Source organism: Balaenoptera musculus, chromosome 1 (assembly GCF_009873245.2).
Source record: "Balaenoptera musculus isolate JJ_BM4_2016_0621 chromosome 1, mBalMus1.pri.v3, whole genome shotgun sequence".
Taxonomy (NCBI): domain Eukaryota; kingdom Metazoa; phylum Chordata; class Mammalia; order Artiodactyla; family Balaenopteridae; genus Balaenoptera; species Balaenoptera musculus.
The window spans coordinates 168040638-168064653 of NC_045785.1; the positions used below are offsets into that span (position 1 = coordinate 168040638).

At 37.0% G+C, this 24016-nt stretch overlaps 1 protein-coding gene across 1 annotated transcript in view; it reads right to left on the reverse strand.

The window, feature by feature from the left end:
• Positions 1 to 8312: 8312 nt before the first annotated feature.
• RRP15 (ribosomal RNA processing 15 homolog) overlaps positions 8313 to 24016 on the reverse strand; it is a 48082-nt gene continuing 32378 nt past the window's right edge. The window contains exon 5 of the mRNA XM_036826459.1: positions 8313 to 10000. Coding sequence (XP_036682354.1) covers positions 9857 to 10000 — 144 coding nt within the window. The 3' untranslated portion in view covers positions 8313 to 9856. The remainder of the gene's footprint in view (positions 10001 to 24016) is intronic.

The following is a 24016-nucleotide window of genomic DNA, read 5'->3' on the forward strand; positions in this document are numbered from 1 at the left end:
AGGCTGCAACAAAACCAGGGACACCTGGGAAGTTAACTTCACCTACAGTTCTGGTTTCTTTTTAGATTATTTCAGTTATCTCTATGTGTCTTTTCAAGTACAAAGGCAGTATCTTTACAGTCAATATCAAACGGCAAGCTGTTTACCATAAACCAAAGAAATAAATCCATAAATGGGCGTGTGCTATGACCCAAAGAGACTTCAGCAATACACAGAAATGATTTTGGCTACCTGGTTATTAGAGATAAGCTTTTGTTTTTTAAGAGGTCTTTGTTAATTAAGTTACTTAAGGTCACTAGACAACAGATTGTTGCAAGGTCAATCTGGTTATCTGACCAGTTATAACGGTTAAATGGAATCGATACCCCGGTTGTACTGATTGTTCAGAAACTAGTCCCTCGCCTGGTGTGAGGGCTGGAGGGGAATCGTTTAATTCAATGATAGCCTAAACCGTGCCACCTAGAGGAGAAAAGTGGTATGTCCTACAGCTTCCTATTTGGAGAAAACTAACATACTCAATTTCCCTGGGTATTTTCATCACAGCCTATTAAACAATGATACAATGTCATCTGGCTGTAAATTTCTTTTTAACTGTAATTAACTTTCACCTCAAGAATATTTTCCATTGACTTTTTTTTTCCCCCAGGGGAAAAATAAAGTGTTAGTTACTTGTTATCTCCTAGCCAATAACATTCTAAACTAAAATCTAGTCTTCATTTTTACAAAGCATAATTTGAATATCTAAATTCTTAATAGCAAAAATGTCAGCACTTACATTTTTATGAGCCATCTAATGTCATTAAGCAACAACCAGAGCTATGGGCAATATACTGTATCTTCGTATAAAAGGAGCTAGTCATGTTCCAATAGACAAAACTACTGGACCCTACTCCAGGACTTAGTAGTAGTTCCATTTCTGCAGCATCAAGATAATTAAATAGCAAAGTTTTAATTATCAGACATACTCAAACAAGATCTATAATAAATTCTCCAATAGTACACTGTATAATAAACTGACAGTAGCAACCAAAATAAAGCCTGAGCTGACAAGCTACCTTTAAATTGCTAGTGCCAGGAAAATTTTCACCTTTTGACACGTGCCGTCTTCCCCCACCTTCCACTGGCCGTAGGTTCGTGTCATGAGTAAATGAGACTAAAAAATGTAATATGCCTATTTATTTTTCCCAGAGCAAAGTGCAATTTCTAGAATCTCATTTTCTATAAGACCTTAATAATTTCTAGAATGTCACTTGCTATACAACATTAGTATCATCTACAATGTGAGGAATCACTGTTGTGTTTAACAGCTCTGTGACTGGAGCTTGGACTCAACTGTATTAATAACTGTGAACTTGGGCAAGTTATTGAACCTATTGCCTGTTTCCTCAACTATATGTTGGGGACAATAACAGCACCTACTTCACAGGGTCATAGGAAGACTGACTGGATGAGTTAAGGGCATTATAAACTGTTAAATACTATCTGGCACACAATAATTACTGTATAAATGTTTGCTGTTCTTATGACTTGCTCTGGTCCAACTTATACTTGACTGGTTGATGGGCCGACCTTCATGCAGTCATCAATTGCACCTCTCCATGTCAACCCCTTGGAGTGTTCTATTAAGACAGTATTTAGAGTTTTGGTTCTGGAACAGCTGAAGTAGACAGTAAATATATTTAAATTTCTCATTAAAGGTCAGGATCTTGGTACTCAGTGTGAACTCGACTTTTCAGGCCGTCAAAAATTATTTTTTTAAAAAAAGAATGTATTATGTTCTTCTATTCATCTAATGAATTTTTGGCATTTGAAAATTTTACTTATGCTATCTATAATTTTTTAATCTTACATTTTCAGTCTACATGCAATTCTTGACACGCGATTTCACCAGTCTTCACGCCATCATGTTAAATGGTAGCACAAAAGTGGAAGTATCACAGTTGACGTCTGTGTGTGTCCTCAAGTCACTGAACTTGTAGGTTGCCTAGAATTTGTTGTTATTAAAAATAATGCTATTATACTGTTCACACAGCGTTTTCTGTAATTAGGATCTTTTCCTGAGGAGGGTTTCTAGAAGTAGAATTACTGGGTGAACACAAATTTTACTATCTGCCAGACTTTAAACTTTTGTGGGAGGAACTCATTACCTAGAAGAGGAACGTTTATGACTAAAGAGATCAGAAATGAGTAACAAATCTACATGCACAGCATCTAAACCTCCAAATACATAATACTGTTTCCTGAGACCCTCCCTACTACATAGCAGGCACTGTGCTAGACAGACACTGTGCACGCATTATTCCAATCCCTCCAATACACACAAACATATCCCTGTGCCTGAGGTACATGCTAGCCTCAAAAAGTTTTAAGACATTTTTGCAACGACACATGGCTTAATATGAGTCCAAACTGAACTCTGAACTCAGTTCTGATTCCAAAATTTTGCCTTCTGTCATCTAACAACGAATACTGATATTTCTAAAAATATTCCATGTAAATATAACTTCATTTATCATTAAAAAGTATACTTGGGAGTCCTCCTAAGGACCAAAATACGGCAGCTGTGTCATGCAATAGATATTGCTATCATTCCTACCATTTGTAGAGAAGGATAATGTCACCTTGAACCTTCTGGACTCTGAGCTTTTACTATTTATAATACACTTAAGAGATCCCAGTGTTATTGTACAAAGACAAATATCATGTAGAAACAGCCCTGATGCTGTGCTTGGTACTACTCAGTATTTCAGGGTAACTGCTGTGTCTGGCCGCCTGGCTGACGTTTGGAGAGCTGATGTCAATCCCTTGTTTATGTCCATCCCACGGGAGGGGATCCATTTTTACCAAAGACTGGAGTCTGGCTCTGCGAGCATGCAGAGGCAACTGTCTAGAAGCCTCAGGGTGAATCAACAGCTGCGAGGCCACCCACGCAAAGGACACGGCTCTCAGCTGTCTCTCCATTCAGAGCCCCAGTTGCTCTTGACCCCACACAAATTTGGTGTTGCTGCTCTGATGTTTATGCACCGATTGCATTAAAGATGCAGGGCAATGATTCTGGGGTTAGAGAAACTGTCCTTTATACAAATGTGGTTTGACACCTCATCGCTTTAAACTGGCTGGACTAATAATGCTCATGGTGCGCTTTGTTTTCCGGGTGTTTTTGCCCAAATCTGCAACCTCCATTTGCTCTGGCAGGATGTCGAGTGTGTGCTGGGACAGATCGGAGCTGCTGGATACCTCGGGAGCCCTGCCACTCAAGGCGCTTCCTCAGGAAACCTCCTAAACAAGGAGGCTCCCGACACAAGTCCCCAGCGCTGGAATTCACTGGCTTAGATGGCACCTGCTGTCTGCTGCTCTGACAGTTCTCAGTATGTCCCTTTCGTGCATCACAAACCTATTGTTTCACAGTACAGCACTGAGACTTAAAGTTTATAGTGTGTTCATTCTGAAAGCTGCAGGTGATACTACTAAAAAAGCAAATGCTATGTGTCATACACAGTGGCCTAACATGTAAGGACAATAGTTATACCTCAGGAAATAATTATAAAGCAACTTAATATAGCTTTTTAAAAACACAAATAGTGAAAAAGACATCAACCATAATTTAGTCAATAAAAATCACACCAGTATTTGTATATACTTAAATTGTATCAGTAAATGTTTACGGAACAATTCAAGATAGACTTATGATCCCAAAATTTACTGGTATTTTATTAGACTAAATATACGCTCTGTGACTTTATTCTCTTCATAGGTAAACAGACCACCACTAGCCACGTGCAGCTTTTAAAACTTGAAGTAATTAAGTAAAATGAAAACTCCAGCTTCTCTGTATCCCTAGCCACACTGCAGATGCCCCACAGCCACTTGTGCTACCATATTGGACAGTGGAGATGTATTTCCATCATCACAGAAAGTCCTACCGGACAGTAGTGATGTAGAGACCAAAATTATAAGGAATCAGGCCCACTTCTCTAACATATACCCTTGTTTAACTACTCGAATGAAAACCAAAGAGCATTTGACAGAAAGCTAAATATATACTCCTGCTATGGTGGAGGGGTGGGTGAATGAGGTGAGCAATGTTGGACCAGATGTTGCTAACAAAGCAAAATGAAACATATTTTGTGACTCTGAGGACAACTCTTTTGAATACAAAAGTTTCATCACACACCTAGATAAATAGCCCTAAATCATAACTCCCTGAAAGTATGCTCAGTAGACCAGATGAAAAATACTAATGTGGTTCTAAGCTAGAAAACATCCTTTAGAGAATCTAAAATTGTTTAAGAATTGTTGGACTATATCTTCAAACTACAAAATTCTGATTAGATTTATTACAACTCTTAGTATTTTGTTAACCACCAATCACTACTCTAAATGTCCTGTCACCTATCTCAGACACCATTTTACTTCCAAATCTGTTCATTGGTCCTCCTGATTGATATATTTAATCAAGTTCAGAAAAGCTCACACAGAGAAAAAATTTACCAGGAGGCCTACCTTTGCTGCAATAGACAGTAAGATTCATCTATCCAGCTGGCCAATATTCAGACTCCTGCTTTCTTGGGGAAGGAATGAGAGAGCTTTTTGTAGGCATGGAGGAGTTCTCTCTCCTTTTTCCAAAATTTGTTCTAACTGCCAATTCACCTCAAATAGTCTTCGTACTCATAATATCTGCAGGGCTCAACAGACTCACTACCTATCACAGATATACCGAGCGGAGACAAACATCAGTCATATTGATCCTAATAGATAAATTTAAGGAAGGAGTAGTATGAACTCTGCTTCCTTCAACTGAAAACCGTTTCCAAGTAAAAATGAACTTAACATCGATAGAGTACCGACAAATTAACCTCTTCACACCCCTAGACAAGCTTCATTATTCTAGGACTCCTGTTACTGTACAATTACTGTACAATTCTGTTACAATAGTTTTTTTAATGTACAACTTAGATTCCACTATAATAGTTTTTTAAAAGGTTATCTTTTAACAAACATTTTTTAAGTCATGACAGATAACTGATTTATTTCAAGTTATCACGGTTAATCCAAATTGCCACACAATCCAAATCATACAGTGGGCACGTACTGCAGGAAGTCGACTTTAAAAAGGAACAGGAGATTTGACTTTTTGATTTTTACAGGAGTAAAATTACCCCTTATTTTGCCATAAACAATATCACTCAAATGATTCTAGTACAGTTCCTGGAACAGGTGCTCAATTAATGCCAGATAAATACTTCACTTAACTTTCTAATTCTAGTACGGAATTTAAGTCAAGAATCAATGGTAGGGCTTCCCTGGTGGCGCAGTAGTTAAGAATCTGCCTGCCAATGCAGGGGACAGGGGTTCAAGCCCTGGTCCGGGAAGATCCCGTATGCCGCAGAGCAACTAAGCCCGTGCATCACAACTACTGAGCCTGCGCTCTAGAGCCCGCAAGCCACAACTACTGAGCCCACGTGCCACAACTACTGAAGCCTGCGCGCCTAGAGCCCGTGCTCCGCAACAAGGGAAGCCACGACAATGAGAAGCCCGCGCACTGCAATGAAGAGTAGCCCCCGCTCACCACAACTAGAGAAAACCCGCAAGCAGCAACGAAGACACAACACAGCCAAAAATAAAAAAACAAATAATTTATTAAAAAAAAAGAATCAATGGTAGCTAAAGTTATTTCACATCTAATTTTAAAATGTACCATTTGCTATTTTATGCATTGCTGTGGACTGAATTTTTGATCCCCCGCCTTCCACAATTCATAGGTAGAAGCTCTATTCCTAATATGATAATATTGGAGGTGGAGCCCTTTAGGAGGTAAGCAGGTCATGAGGCCCTTATAAAAGAGACACTGAGAAAGACGACCTCTCTCTCCCTCAAGCAGACACAGCAAGAAGTCAGTTGTCTACACACCAGGAAGAGGGTGCTCATCAGACATCAAATCTGCCAGCACCTTGATCTTGGACTTCCCAGCACCTTGATCTTGGACTTCCCAGCCTCCAGAACCATGAGAATAAATGTTTGTTGTTTTTCCCACCCAGTCTATGGTATCTGGTACAGTGTCCTGGACTAAGACACACACACACACACACACACACAAGTGCACACTTCCTTAAGAAATTACAAATGTTAAAAAGTATCTACTGATTTTTCAAATGTATGTTTTAAAAGTGCAATCACGTGGCACAAATATATCACTATACTAAGTGCAATAATGGTACTCTGTGATCATTAAAAAAAACTGAAAAAATAAAACTTCCATCCCATTTCACTTATGACTCTTTTATATTATATAATTTTATATTAATACAGTTTATATATATATTAAAATTAATATAATTAATATAATTTTATATTAATAAACATCTATAATAAAATAACATAAAATAAGTAAATCCGTATAGGGAAGAAACAAGTTATCCAAAAGATGTAATATCAACTTACTTATTTGACCTCCTCCTATCTCTTCTAAATATTTATGCTCTATGATGAGTCCCTTATAGGCATTCTCTCAGGCCTTACAATTCCTTACAAGGTCCTCAGTTTGTCCACGTTTCTGTTCACACTTCAGCCTTAGGACTTCTCTGCTGTTACATGTTAACTGGGACATCTTTAGGTGTCTAGAAGCTCAATTAAATGGCTTTATGGTTAAGGACTGCATTTACACGTCCTGAAGACCAGCACGGGAGGGAGGATTAGTTTAGTTGGCAGCCACTGAATATTAAGTATGTTCATATGTGCAAAACACAGTGACTGAAAAGCCTTAAGAGGTTTTCCAATATTTAAACTTTCCCTTTCACCCACTTATTCATATTATAAAAGACAAAATATTTTAAAGGATTGGACTTACCCTCAAATAAATCTTCCAGAACTTCCTATGGAGTCATTTCAGGTTCTAAGTACTGAAAGCGAGCCTTTGAATTAGTCCATCCAAAGCGTTTCCAGGATATATTTTTCAATGAGTAGAATAATACTTAATCTATGTAGAAGTCTAGGTAACTTGAAAATAAATTCAGTATTCTAAGTTAAAGTACTAAACTACTGTAATGATTCTAAGTTATTGTCAGTCTATAGCAGGTATTAGTTTTGTGAGATTTCAACGCCTAAAAGCAAAACATAAGCAATACTAAACTATGCTAATACTGAGAACATTCACCCTAGCCATCTGAATATCCAGATAAGGGAATAAGATAATACCTAGGTACTGGTTACCTGGTTACTATTTTCCATTGTTCTTTTTAAACAAACAAAAATAAAATCTTTTTATTACTCTATTATCCTAAATAGTTACCAAAAATAAAATCCAAATATTGTTATATTTAGATAACTACAGGGGGGGAGGGGTATAGTAATGCTGTTCTCTTTTCCCTCCTTAAAGAACTCAAAGACAATATCAGAAGTTAGGTGCAGAATTATTTATCTGATTGATGTCAGAATTTAAATGTTGTAGGGGAACTTCCCAGGTGGCGCAGTGGTTAAGAATCTGCCTGCCAATGCAGGGGACAAAGGTTCAAGCCCTGGTCCGGGAAGATCCCACATGCCGCAGAACAACTAAGCCCGTGCGCCACAACTACTGAGCCTGCACTCTAGAGCCCGCGAGCCACAACTACTGAGCCCGAGTGCCACAACTACTGAAGCCCGCGCGCCTAGAGCCCGTGCTCCACAACGAGAAGCCACCGCAATGAGAAGCCCCTGCACCACAACAAAGAGTAGCCCCCGCACGCCACAACTAGAGAAAGCCCGCACGCAGCAACGAAGACCCAACGCAGCCATAAATAAATAAATAAATAAATAAATAAATGTTGTAGGTAAAATATTTAGGGTAGAGATGACACAGCTAGATTATTTAAAAAATCCATCTAAAGATACAGAGTTTTAAAAATAATATGCTCATCCTTAGATTCATATATGGTGGTATTTTGCTTAAATATTTGATCGCCAATATGCAGAAATATTAATACATATAAAACATCCTATCTTTATGATAAAAACTATTTCATGTGATTTACATATGCTTTACACCTTCTAACATAAGTGAAACATTTATTTTTTCTTATAGCAGCAACTCAATTTTATTTTGGAATAAAATGATTTCTGAAAGAAGAAAATCTGCCAATATTCTCTTCCTTCCTTTCAGTTTGAAAATCTTGCTCAATTTTTCTAAACTAAACTAAGGACTATACGATGAGTTTATGTTAAAAAACAACTTTTTTACTAAACAAGAAGTTATTTACCCATTTCTATCACCTGATGTCCTATGCAGAAGAATTTTTGCAAAGCTTTAATATGATTCAGAAACAGATTAATAGCAAAAAAAAAAGTAAAAGCTTTAATTCTGAGAAGATAAAAGTTTTTAGGTGCTGCAAATTTGTTTTTCAAAATTATCTACGTGTGAGGTTGTACTGAAATATTTATCTGTGTTAAGTTATACTGAGATGTTTATCATGCTCACGTTACTACTGAGGACTAGTTGTTCACATTTACTTATATTACACTGACAAAATAGCAGTTCTATAATTTAAGAAGACACTAAATTTCAAAAGTTTGGATACATACAAAAATGTACTTTGAGCTCTGCTGGTTTAATCATTTGATATCTTAGATGTATACCTTCCTTTAGGATAACAAATACCAGGCCATGGACTAATTTAACTTTGGTTACATAATACTTGTAACACTCAAATGGGTTTGCAAATATAAACGTCTCTGCTCTAGCATAGTTTCGAGGGGAGGATTATCCTTCGATATATAACAGATGCAAGCATGTGCAATTTGGTAGTAGGAGGGAACTATTTTTACTATGGAAAGATGGAGTAAGGGATGGACCCTTTTAAAAAAGAACAGATCACTTTTATTAAATAATTCCCCTACAAAGTTTGCATCTTAGGCCCAGTTTGACAGAAATTTTGGAATGATATTAAATAGCCCTGCTTTTTCTCTTCTCTTTTTGTTTAACACCTAGATTCTGAAAGTCACCCAATTTAATAATCTTTAAGACAACTATAAGGAATCAAGTCTCAAATCAGACGCAGTATCTGACGCAGACTATCTGTTGTCTACCTACCATTTCAGTGGTCAGCCAGTCCATGAAAAAAGAATTTAAGCTAACTCAAATATTTAGGGAAAATAAGAGAAACCAGAACATGTCAAATATGCTTCCTAAGAAATGATGCCTCATTGCATAAGTTAAATATGAGAATTTCCACCTCAGTAAATCTCTCATACAAAAATAACCTAACACTTAAAATAAATCAAAGCCATTATTTATATATATTACTTAGCATATAAAAGGAAATCATATAAAAGTAGAAATTTGATGCTTCTTAAATCATAATTGCCAGAGTGTCTAAAAATAAAATCATCACCCCAAATCAGAAATGCTATAATTTAAAAATTTTGCTACACAGGTTTTCTCAATAGCTCACCAAAAAAAAACCACCAACCCTTCCCCACAAAAAATATACATATATAGGTCTGTAAGTTAGAGGCTGAAAAATATTAACTTCAAGGAGTTCATTTTAATTATGAATTGATATTGCATTTCTAGAACCCTTGGTGATACTTAAATAAAACACTAATATCCAAAAGCAACAGGTAAACCTATAACGAACTTGGCAAAATGCATATCTCAAGTAGAAATATTTCTTTCTACAAACGTTCTAAAGAACAATGCTTAAAATTATACAAGGTTTGAAATATCACTTTAACCAAGTTTACATGAAAAAGAGAAACACCGAAGTTGATAATAGTGAAAGTCTTTTGGCTCTCTTACAAATGGTATCTTTATAATTCCCCAACTTTCAGAGCATGAGTATTTTTCTAGGAAAAATAAAATGGAAACTGTGTTTCTTATATAGCTTTATGTGTCAGAGTCACTTCCAGACCCCGGCCTGTTGTCATCTGGTCCATCACTTTCTTTGTCCCAGTCTTTCATGGATGCTCCCATCATGAAATTATCACGTAGGATAGTCCATCCTGGGCCCTCTTCTGATTTTGCTTCAGTCTGTGGAAAATTACACAATCAAAATATTCAGAAGTCAATTTCATCATAAGGAAATTTTAAAATTCCAAGCTATAAAACAAACCTGTCAACACTTTTACAATAGGAGTGAAATCAAGACAAATTATAGACTGACTTTATTTATGCACTATGATCATATATGCACAAATACGTAGTACTATGCTAAAATATTTCAGCCTTATGAAAGAACCATGAAAGCAGAATTAAACTTTTTTTTTTTTTTTTTTGCAGTGGGGGGTATAATACAGTAAAATCTAGGTTTGGTATCAATTTTTAAAATCTTCTGACAATCAAAACAGACTCACAAAATATCGTTTAACATTCAGTGATAACTTATTAGAAAATGTTTGGCAAATTATTTTAACACAAAGAGAAATTTAACAAAGGTTTTTAACCCAAAATAAAGGCGAGAAAATGAAACTAACCTGATACTGTGCTAGGTTTTAATAGATGCTATCTCATTTAACATTTGATAAAAATTTGAACCAAATGTTCTTTATTTAGGTTATGATCTCACTGCCTGCCCAAATCATGGACTCAAAAGACTAATCACATGCTAAAACCATAAATATCTGAAACAGGCAATAAACATAATAGGTAGTCAATTCATTTTGTTTATTCATAGGATTTATATAAAACTATGTAAGAGAGTCTAAGAATTACAGCCTCTTATTTCATGCTACAACAGTACCACCTTGTGGCATTAATTAAGTAATGCAGGATGCTGAACTCTAAACTGGTTTCTTTCCTTCATTCCACAAATATTTACTGAGAAATGCATATCAAATACCTTTCTTAGTGTTAGAAACAGAGTGATTACCAAAACAAAGTCCCTGTCTTCATGGAGCTAACAGTCTGTGCTTTTCTACTTATGCCATTCACAGAAATACACAACGTGGGGAAAAATCTCTCTAAATATACGAGAATCCATTTGGTTAGAAAATACTGTTACCTTATGGGAGCCATTAATCATATAAAAAGCAATTATTAAGGGAAAAGATGTTAAAGACATTTACTGGGTTAAGAGATTACTTATCTAATTCTGCTGAAGCTATCTTTTATTTTAAAAAATATAGCCCTGAAACAGTCATACCATTTAAAAAAAAAAAAAAAGGACGCTATTACAAACAGGAAAAATCTCCTATTGGCTTACTCCTCAGGGCTTGTCCCTCAGTAGAACCCAAAGACTGGACAGCATATAAATGTGAGCAAAGATTTCAGAAATGACTAAGTGAATCAAACAGTGCACTTTATACTATAATTTAACCAGCATAAAGAAACAAAAACATCTGTGCTAGGTTAAACCCAATAGTAAGACAGTTCCAATGCTTTTCACACCGCACTGATAGAGAGTAATGAAGTAGAAAGGCAACTGATAACGCTGCTCACGGAGGATGCTAACACCTCCCCATCCCTCATCTCTACAGTGTCAAACCTACATTCCTAAAAACGATTTCTGCTTCTGTCAGATTAAATTACCTAACTGGATAAAAGGACATTTTCCCTGATTCAACTGAAGTTTTCTTTGCCAATCTCCTCACCTTACTTAAGTAAGAGAGAGTTGCTCCCAATGAACAGAGATCCACTTAGAACCAATAACTGTAACACTTCTCCTGCCAAATTAACTATTCAAAGTTTTCAATTAAATTCTAAAAAGTGTATGCTTCCTGGTATAGGCATACACAAATTACTAACTAGTAAAGACAGCCTGACATTAATGTTTGTGTTTACATGCGAGTATGCACAAGCTTAATGGTAAGGCTCCATGTTTAAATAACTACACCCAACATGCTATGAACACGTTACCGACCCGGAGCAGGCAGACCCCATGTGACCGACCTCAATGCAGACTTGCTTCTACATGAGAGCTCACCCTGACAGCCAACTGCTGCCGCATCACAGAGTCGCAGGCACCACAAGAAAGGAGGGAAGGAAGAAGGGGAGACGAGGACAAAATCTTAAACAGGCAGTTCAGAAAGAAAGAAAGGAATAACAGTGGACCGAAGGAAAGGATTCATTAATTAAAATGGTGAGACCTACTGTCTCGATCAAGACGATCAAGCAAACGTATGTTTTAGGCAAAGAGAGCGATCACAGCATAAATTCAAAGCTCTTCTCAACTGTCCAACTTGAAGATAATGAAGTAAAGCTTTACTGGGGGTCTTGGTGGTGGCGTTCTGGTTTCCACGCACTCATAGAGCCTGCTTCAGTCCGTCTCAAAGTGTGGCCCTCACACCGGCATCAGCATCACTTGCTAGGAATTCACAATCTCAGGCCCATAAATACAGAAACATTAAAAAAAAAACAACCCCCAAAACTTGGGCCCTGCTCCGGACCTACTGAATCAGAAACTCTGGTTTAATCTGTTTTAACAAGCCCACCAGTGCTTCTGGGGCTCACTAAAGCCTGAGAACCACCAAATAAAAGGACACGTATGTCTTAGTGACAGTCTTCTTTCACTGCTGTAAGACTAAGTACACTTTACGGCTGAGAGAGAAAGGATTTCAGATTTTGGAATCCAATGTCAGACACAGCACTGGACGCTTGACAGACTGCCATCATTCAAGCTACATTACAGTGGCATTTTTATACCACAAAGCAACAATATGGAGAAAAAAACAGACAACATAAACTTTAGTACTAACAAGTGTAGGTTAACATAGTTTAAAAACAGGTATTTTCTATAGTATCTCTCAAGATGGCAGCTCAAGAAAAAAAACATCTCTCAAGATGACCCTTTAACTTCAAATGCCTCCACATGCTGAAGAAATATGCAGCAAGAAAAAAGGCAGGGGATCCGTGTTGAGGTGGCTGTTTGAACATAAACGAGTCCTGCTCAACGGCACAGCTTAAGCAACCATGGAACAGTGACTGTTGTTTTAAAGACATAATCCACAAGGACAAGATCCAAAGAGAAAAAACAGCAACAAAATTGTAGAAGGTGGAAGCAGATGGACTGGAGGAAAGTGTCTTGGCAAAGCCAAGGAAGGTGAATCCTACGCCTGCAACCGTCAGGCTGACAGCTAACCCAACTCACGCTGCAGAATGCTCAGGGGAAAAAACAAAAACCTAGACACGGGCAGTTCTGGGTACTTCTGGAAGTGAGGGTAGGAACAGAGGAACCAAAATAAAGAGAATTGGGTGAAAGTTATCTTAAGAAACAATCAGGTCTCTAGATCCGCTCCCCACTCCACACTCCCCTGGCAGAACACTTGAGGTTTAACCCCTGGAGAGGTTATGAGCTAGCACAGATGAAGGCATAGGTGCAGTACCAAAACCAGGGGATTAAGTTACACACACACACACACACACACACACACACACACACACACACTCCACCCCCAACAATGAGTCCCAGGCTTCTTCTCACATTGGGCTCCCAAAATGCTGGTCAGCAGATCTTTTTTCTCCAGGCAGGAGATCAGGAATACTCTAGAAAATCTGACCAGTTAATAATAAGTAACCCACCGAGAGAAGCCTACATTAAAGCTCACATGTCATGTGGACAATATACACATACTCAGAGTTTCCAGTAACCTTCTTTAGGATTATTTGTTCTAGTCATGAACAGACAACTAAGGTTTATCAGAAAGAAGACAGAGAATAACATAAACAAACACAAACATTTAAAAAGCAACTTGCTTGGGAGATTGGATTGACATATATACACTAATATGTATAAAATAGATAACTAATAAGAACCTCCTGTATAATAAATAAATAAAATAAAATTCAATAAATAAATAAATAAATGAAAAATAAAAAAATAAAAAGCAACTTGCAGGAAAAAGAAACTATTCAGGCAGATAGCAGAAGCAAGAAGAATTACAATCCTGCAGCCTGTGGCACAAAAACCACATTCACAGAGAGACAGACAAGATGAAAAGGCAGAGGGCTATGTACCAGATGAAGGAACAAGATAAAACCCCAGAAAAACAACTAAATGAAGCGCAGATAGGCAACCTTCCAGAAAAAGAATTCAGAATAATGATACTGAAGATGATCCAGGACCTCAGAAAAAGAATGGAGGCAAAGATCGAGAAGATGCAAGAAATGTTTAACAAAGACCTAGAAGAATTAAAGAACAAACAAACAGAGATGAACAGTACAATAACTGAAATGAAAAATACACTAGAAGGAATCAACAGCAGAATAACTGAGGCAGAAGAACAGATAAGTGACCTGGAAGACAGAGTGGTGGAATTCACTGCTGTGGAACAGAATAAAGAAAAAAGAATGAAAAGAATTGAAGACAGCCTAAGAGACCTCTGGGACAACATTAAACGGAACAACATTCGCATTATAGGGGTCCCAGAAGGAGAAGAGAGAGAGAAAGGACAAGAGAAAATATCTGAAGAGATTATAGTCGAAAACTTCCCTAACATGGGAAAGGAAATAGCCACCCAAGTCCAAGAAGCACAGAGAGTCCCACACAAGATAAACCCAAGGAGAAACACGCCGAGACACACAGTAATCAAATTGGCAAAAATTAAAGACAAAGAAAAATTATTGAAAGCAGCAAGGGAAAAACGACAAATAACATACAAGGGAACTCCCATAAGGTTAACAGCTGATTTCTCAGCAGAAACTCTACAAGCCAGAAGGGAGTGGCATGACATATTTAAAGTGATGAAAGGGAAGAACCTACAACCAAGATTACTCTACCTGGCAAGCATCTCATTCAGATTCGATGAAGAAGTCAAAAGCTTTACAGACAAACAAAAGCCAAGAGAATTCAGCACCACCAAACCAGCTCTACAACAAACGCTAAAGGAACTTCTCTAAGTGGGAAACACAAGAGAAGAAAAGGACCTACAAAAACAAACCCAAAACAATTAAGAAAACGGTAATAGGAGCATACATATCGATAATTACCTTAAGCGTGAATGGATTAAATGCTCCAACCAAAAGACACAGGCTTGCTGAATGGATACAAAAACAAGACCCATATATATGCTGTCTATGACAGACCCACTTCAGACCTAGGGACATATACAGACTGAAAGTGAGGGGATGGAAAAAGGTATTCCATGCAAATGGAAATCAAGGGCTTCCCTGGTGGCGCAGTGGTTGAGAGTCTGCCTGCCAATGCAGGGGACGCGGGTTCGAGCCCTGGTCTGGGAAGATCCCACATGCCGCGGAGCAACTGGGCCCGTGAGCCACAATTACTGAGCCTGCGCGTCTGGAGCCTGTGCTCCGCAACAAGAGAGGCCGCGATAGTGAGAGGCCCGCGCACCGCGATGAGGAGTGGCCCCTGCTTGCTGCAACTAGAGAAAGCCCTCGCACAGAAACGAAGACCCAACACAGCCATAAATAAATAAATAAATAAATAAAAATTTAAAAAAAAAAAGTCTTTTATCTTAAAAAAAAAAAATGGAAATCAAAAGAAAGCTGGAGTAGCAATACTCATATCAGATAAAATAGACTTTAAAATAAAGAATGTTACAAGAGACAAGGAAGGACATTACATAATGATCAAGGGATCAATCCAAGAAGAAGACATAACAATTATACATATATATGCACCCAACATAGGAGCACCTCAATACATAAGGCAACTGCTAACAGTGATAAAAGAGGAAATCGACAGTAACACAGTATTAGTGGGGGACTTTAACACCTCATTTACACCAATGGACAGATCATCCAAACAGAAAATTAATAAGGAACCACAAGCTTTAAATGACACAATAGACCAGATAGATTTAATTAATATTTATAGGACATTCTATCCAAAAACAGCAGATTACACTTTCTTCTCAAGTGCCCACGGAACATTCTCCAGGATAGATCACATCTTGGGTCACAAATCAAGCCTCAGTAAATTTAAGAAGACTGATATCATATCAAGCATCTTTTCTGACCAAAACGCTATGAGATTAGAAATCAATTACAGGGAAAAAAGCGTAAAAAACACAAACACATGGAGGCTAAACAATACGTTACTAAATAACCAAGAGATCATTGAAGAAATCAAAGAGGAAATCAAAAAATACCTAGAGACAAATGACAATGAAAACATGACGAACCAAAACCTATGGGATGCAGCAAAGGAAGTTCTAAGAGGGAAGTTTATAGCAATACAATCCTACCTCAAGAAACAACAAACATCTCAAATAAACAACCTAACTTTACACCTAGAGGAACTAGAGAAAGAAGAACAAACAAAACCCAAAGTTAGTAGAAGGAAAGAAATCATAAAGATCAGAGCAGAAATAAATGAAACAGAAACAAAGAAGACAATAGCAAAAATCAATAAAACTAAAAGCTGGTTCTTTGAGAAGATAAACAAAATCGATAAACCATTAGCCAGACTCATCAAGAAAAAGAGGGAGAGGACTCAAATCAATAAAATTAGAAATGAAAAAGGAGAAGTTACAACAGATACCGCAGAAATGCAAAGCATCCTAAGAGACTACTATAAGCAACTCTATGCCAATAAAATGGACAACCTGGAAGAAACGGACAAACTTTTAGAAAGGTATAACCTTCCAAAACTGAACCAGGAAGAAATAGAAAATATGAACAGACCAATCACAAGTAGTGAAATTGAAACTGCGATTAAAAACTTCCAACAAACAAAAGTCCAGGACCAGATGGCTTCACAGGTGAATTCTATCAAATATTTAGAGAAGAGCTAACACCCATCCTTCTCAAACTCTTCCAAAAATTTGCACAGGAAGGAACACTCCCAAACTCATTCTATGAGGCCACCATCACCCTGATACCAAAACCAGACAAAGACACTACAAAAAAAGAAAAATTACAGACCAATTACAGACCAATATCACTGATGAATATAGATGCAAAAATCCTCAACAAAATACTAGCAAACAGAATCCAACAACACATTAAAAGGATCATACACCACGATCAAGTGGGATTTATCCCAGGGATGCAAGGATTCTTCAATATACGCAAATCAATCAATGTGATACACCATATTAACAAATTGAAGAATAAAAACCATATGATCATCTCAATAGATGCAGAAAAAGCTTTTGACAAAATTCAACACCGAGTTATGATAAAAACTCTCCAGAAAGTGGGCATAGAGGGAACCTACCTCAACATAATAAAGGCCATATACGACAAACCCATAGCAAACATCATTCTCAATTCTCAAGATCATTCTCATCATTCTCATTCTCAAAAACTGAAAGCATTTCCTCTAAGATCAGGAACAAGACAAGGATGTCCACTCTCACCACTATTAGTCAACATAGTTTTGGAAGTCCTAGCCATGGCAATCAGAGAAGAAAGAGAAATAAAAGGAATACAAATTGGAAAAGAAGTAGTAAAACTGTCACTGTTTGCAGATGACATGATACTATACATAGAGAATCCTAAAGAGGCCACCAGAAAACTACTAGAGCTAATCAGTGAGTTTGGTAAAGTTGCAGGATACAAAATTAATGCACAGAAATCTCCTGCATTCCTATACACTAACAACAAAAGATCCGAAACAGAAATTAAGGAAACAATCCCATTTACCACTGCAACATAAAGAATAAAATACCTAGGAATAAACCTATCTAAGGGAGGTAAAAGACCTGTACTCAGAAAACTATAAGACACTGCTGAAAGAAATTAAAGATGATACAAACAGATGGAGAGATATACCATGTTCTTGGATTGGAAGAATCAATATTGTGAAAATGACTATATTATCCAAAGCAATCTACAGATTCAATGTAATCCCTATCAAATTACCAATGGCATTTTTTACAGAACTAGAACAAAAAAATCTTAAAATTTGTATGGAGACACAAAAGATCCCGAATAGCCAAAGCATCTTGAGCGAAAAAAACGGAGCTGGAGGAATCAGACTCCCTGACTTCAGACTATACTACAAAGCTACAGTAATCAAGACAGTATGGTACTGGCACAAAAACAGAAATATAGATCAATGGAACAGGACAGAAAGCCCAGAGATAAACCCACGCACCTATGGTCAACTAATCTATGACAAAGGAGGCAAGGATATACAATGGAGAAAAGACAGCCTCTTCAATAAGTGGTGCTGGGAAAACTGGACAGCTACATGTAAAAGAATGAAATTAGAACACTCCCTAACACCACACTCAAAAATAAACTCAAAATGGATTAGAGACCTAAATGTAAGACCAGACACTATAAAACTCTTAGAGGAAAACATAGGAAGAACACTCTTTGATATAAATCACAGCAAGATCTTTTTTGATCCATCTCCTAGAGTAATGGAAATAAAAACAAAAATAAACAAATGGGACCTAATGAAACTTCAAAGCTTTTGCAAAGCAAAGGAAACTACAAACAAGATGCAAAGACAACCCTCAGAATGGGAGAAAACATTTGCAAATGAATCAACGGACAAAGGATTAATCTCCAAAATATATAAACAGCTCATGCAGCTCAATATTAAAAAAACAAACAACCAATCCAAAAAAGGACCTAAAAAGACATTTCTCCAAAGAAGACATACAGATGGCCAAGAAGCACATGAAAAGCTGCTCAACATCACTAATTATTAGAGAAATGCAAATCAAAACTACCATGAGGTATCACCTCACACCAGTTAGAATGGGCATCCACAGAAAATCTACAAACAACAAATGCTGGAGAGGGTGTGGAGAAAAGGGAACCCTCTTGCACTTTTGGTGGGAATGTAAATTGATACAGCCACTATGGAGAACAGTATGGAGGTTCCTTAAAAAGCTAAAAATAGAACTACCATATGACCCAGTAATCCCACTACTGGGCATATACCCTGAGAAAACCATAATTCAAAAAGACACATGCACCCCAATGTTCATTGCAGCACTATTTACAATAGCCAGGTCATGGAAGCAACCTAAATGCCCATCGACAGACGAATGGATAAAGAAGATGTGGTACATATATATACAATGGAATATTACTCAGCCATTAAAAGGAACGAAATTGAGTCATTTGTAGAGACGTGGATGGATCTACAGTCTGTCATATAGAGTGAAGTAAGTCAGAAAGAGAAAAACAAATATCGTATATTAACGCATATATGTGGAACCTAGAAAAATGGTACAGATGAACTGGTCTGCAGGGCAGAAATTGAGACACAGATGTAGAGAACAAACGTATGGACTCCAAGGGGGGAAAGTGGCGGGGGAGGGGGAGGGGTGGTGGTGGGATGAACTGGGAGATTGCGATTGACATATACACACTAATATGTATAAAACAGGTAATTAATAAGAATCTGCTGTTTAAAAAAATAAATAAAATTAAATTAAAAAAAGAATATACTGGATAAACTTTAGTCAGTTGCTTTTAGTGTCTTTTACAAAAACAAGAAGCTCTGGGGAAAACAAGATGATTCTGCTAGGACAAAATGCATGACAGGACAATACTGCCTGGGTGTGGTTTGGTTTTTAGTGCCTGGGGCATAGTCCATATTAATAGTATTTCTCATAATCCTCCTGATATGATCACTGGAGATGAGTGGGAATTGAGCTTTTTCACTTATTTCTTAAAAAAAAAAAAAAAAGGAACTATTCAAATAAAGAAAATTTAGGGGAAAATACCATTAATATGCTTGAAGAGTTAGAAGATTATATTGCATCCACAAAGCGAGAACAGTTACTATTTTAAAATAAACATTAAGAGAATAACAAAGAGCTTGAAATTTAAAACGCGATGGCAGAAATAAAAAAATTATAAGGGTGAGAAGATAAAGTTAAGGAAATCACGCAGAAAAGAGTAAAAAGAAAAACGTGATGGAAAACAGAAGAAAAAGTAAGATAATCGGAGAACCAGTCCAAGAGGTTTAACATACAAATAACAGGTCTACAGACAGAGATATGCAAAAATGGAGAGGAGGAAAATCGATGAAATACTTCCAGAAAATTTCCCGAAAGTGAAGCACACACATTTCCAGAGTTAAAGGAGCCCTCCTGAATGTCCAAAACACTAAAGAAAAATTGAGCCACATCAAGGACACCATGTAAAATTTCAGAACAAGGCGGTGCTAAAAGAACGTGCTATAAGCTGCCAGAAAGCAAACAAATAAATCACATACATACAGATGATCAGGAATCAGAATAAGATTCAGATTTTCCTACAGCAACACTGTAAGCAAAAAAGCAATAGATGAATGCTTTCCAAATGCTAAAAGAAAAGAATTTCCAATTGAACATTTAATACCCAGATGCACTGTTATTCAAGTGTGAGGACAGAATAGGGGCACTTTCAGACACATGAGGTACCCAAAACTTTACTTCCAACTAAGCCTTTCTCGAGAAACTACTGAGAATGTCCTCCACAAAAAGCTGGAGTAAATCAAGAAGAGAAAGACACAGGAAAGAAAAAAATCAGGACATCCAACGCAGGAAAGAGAAGGGCATGTCCAGGATGAGACTGAATGGAGACTCCAGCACGGTGACTACAGTCAGGCAGGGAGGAAAGCTTGCAGCAGTGACCTCGGGAAAGGCTGCCGAGAGCTGTCATCACCAGCCAACTGCCACAGTCCCATCATTTTAACTGGACAAAACCCCTAGAGGCTATGCTTTACCGAAACAGTGGGAGTAAACCAAGAAAGAAGAAGATACGAGATCCAGGAAACAGGGAATCCAATCCAGCAGACATTCCAAGGATCAGAAGAAATTTACGTCCCAGGATGACAACTGTGAAGCGGCCCAAGACAGCAATCAACCCAGAAAAAGGAAAACAGAGGATTCTAGGAGAGAATGTCTCCAAGAAAGTTTTTATAATAGATACATTACCTGAGGTAATTTGATTTTGAAAAACTAAATAAATTGTGGAAGTTAAATATGAAAATCAAGGCGATTATTCATGTCAGGGAAAACAAATAGAAAGGAAACGTAAGTAAGGAATATTACAATCTTTAGCTGTAAATAATACTTGTACAGGCATAATAATATATGTTGAACACTGAATTAGCAAAAAATTATAAACTAGCTATATTGAAAGGACAGCCGGGAGGAAACAGACTGTGTGAGAGGAATGAAATCTTTGCCTACAGTAAGAGAAAGCCAATAGGTAACACCTCAAATTGACAAATCAAAAGATCTGGCTGTGTGATAGTCGGGAATATGAGATGTGTAAGTGCCAGCAGAACTAGCCACAGGAGCCAGCTGTCCTGGTTGCCCAGGTTGCCCTGGGGTCAGAGCCGTGCAGAGCAGACAGAATGGGGCAGAAAACTGCTTTATTTGATAATGAACTTTTTGGCAAAATGTGGTCTTTTAAACTACATGCCTAAGTAAAAATTAATTTAAAAAGGAAAAAACAGGACAACAAGGAGAAAACCAACTATTCTTCAATCATTTCCACAAATCCCAAGTTTTACAAGCCTCCTCCAACATCTTCCTAAAAAAATCTCTCCCAAGAAACCTTTCTGGTTTTATTAACCATAATGATTCTGCTTTCCTTTCTAACTTATTCAATGAAAAAAAGAATTATACTATGAAGCTATTATGTGCCAGACACTTTATATAATATTCCCTTGCTTCTCATTCTCTTAAGTTTCCTAGCCAGATTGCCATCGTCCTTCTCATCTTTAATAAGGAAACTAAGGCTCAAAGAAGTGAAGCAACTTATTTAAGTCAGAGTTAATAAACGGCTGAGTCAATACTTAAATCCAGATCCATTTGATTCCAAAGCCCAAGTTCTTTCCATAATACTACACTGCTCTACGACTTAATCAATATGAACAAAATATATTACTAAGTCATCTGTTATAACCTAAAAATTACACAGTAGAATGAGTACTAAAGTACACTGAAAACAACTGAATACACTTTCAGATAGTTTCTATGAAAGTCAAAACTTGGGCAAATTATCTCACACAACAGATTTACATAATTTCAACTTACTGGATCTTTTCCATAAAGATGACTTAACCATTAAGTAGAAAACTTCCTAAATGCTTGGAGCACCCACAAAGAAAAGGTAGATCAGAGATTAATATAAGAAAAGGAGAAAGCTTGAAGCAAATTCCAAATGTGTCATTTGTTGGTAAAATTTGCCTAGGGTGATCCCTAGACAGATTTCATTAAATGTTAAGACATCATGAGAATTAAAAGTTTTTGTTTTATTTGTAAAATAGAAGTAGTGGCAATATGATGTATTATGTTTACAACAGGAATAAAAAACCAAGAGAGTTCTGGATTTGAATCATTGTTAACCACTGACTACAACACTACAAATGAGAAAGTTTAGATAGAGGTCCGAGATTTGAAGGAAATTAAATGTACTTCCCTTTCTTAACCTTGGTATAAATGTAATGTAAGAGACAGTTAATCATACTGTACATGTGAGGCACAGATATTTACCACCATCAGATGGAAGTTGTGTTGACAGCTAAGTCTGGATGTCTTGACATCTAAGACTGGATTGATAAAAATTTAGCAGCTTATGAAGTCTGTCAGGGTTACTGCAAGGCAGCAATGACTCAATGACCTAAAGCAACCTACAAGACAACTCTCTCTGTGCCTACATCAACTGAAAAATAAAACTGACTTAAATGCAAAAAACTTAATGAAAACCGTATGACGCAAGGAAACAAAATAGTCCCCACCCTCACTGGCCTGGTTTTACACAAATATTTAATCAAGATCATACAGAAGCAGTCTGTGTTGATTTTGAAGATGAAGACAACCCTTAAAAATGTTAATCAGCTTCCATTTCAAGGTTCAAACATACACTGGCAGCTATTGAAAAGAAAACTGAAAACAGAGGTTTGGAATTATTCATTAGTCTAATACCAAATAATTAAGAGCTTAACCTCATTTCAGTTTTGAAGGGGGAAAATTAAAGTCAAATCCTAAAAAAATAAACATTATAATCATATCTAAATTTAGCAATCAGCAATAGCTGATTTCATTGCTTTCCCTAAGAAGAACGTTCTGTTTTCATTTTAATTTATTTTCACCTAAACTAAAAAAGGTTCATACTGGTTAAATTCATCTTAATACCTTTGTTGTTGCAAATTTTTGTAAGCTATTTACAACTGTAGTTAGTAATCTCCCCTACATTTGTGAAAGGAAAATCAAAATGGAGTCAGTATTGCTAAGAGAGCCCCCTAAAACACAGCCAAGGGACCATTAAAGAAGTGTGACTTACGCACATCTCAGCCTGGATGGAATCTGACCCTTTGACCTGACGAAGCCGCCCAGAACACCTACCAGAAATTCGGGGCAGCACAGCCTATCTGCCTCCTGGACCCTACCCGAAAACAACTCGTGGTTCCTCAAGGACAAAAATATTTTCTGACTTCAGTCAGAGTCAATCACAATTCTCGTCGGGTGACTTTTAACAACCTCATGGCTTTTCATCTTTATGATGAAACTTTCTCTTCCTTGGAACACTCTTCTGGGATCACCCAAATCTTCTGCATCTCCCAAACTGCAATTCTTAAGACCCCAAATAAACTCTTTTCTTATTTGCAGACTCCTGCTTCTTTTTTTTTTTTTTTTTGGTTGACATATTAAATCCTATCTAAAAGTTCTGCCTGTGAAATGAAGGGCATATGAGAAATCCCTTTATATAAAAAAATGTATTCTGGTAGAAATCAAGAGGAGTAAAATATAGCCCCAAATCTTTAGAATTTAAATAAGAGCACAAATGATTTTCTAATTGTGCAAGACACTGTAACATCCCTCTAAAGAACTGAAAATTCAATCATAAAGGATTGAAAATTTTCAATCTAGAATATACGAGAATTCCAATGAAGAACCTAATGAAGAACCTACTGATTCAAGTTTATGTGAAAGATCCCATATCTAAACAAACTCAAACTTTTCTCTGATTCTCAAAGAATTCTTAATAAGCAATTCCTACTTGTCTTTATCAATCTTTGCCTTCTCTATTCCTTCACAAACTTGTTTAACTCTTTTACTAGGATGGTATTCCAGGCAACAAGCCCACTGGGCTTCATTTTTGTTAACTTTTTGTTTAGTTTCCACATTCTTGTATAGTTTACAAATTCAGACGGGTAATTTCTAAGATCCAAGCAAACTAGAAAAG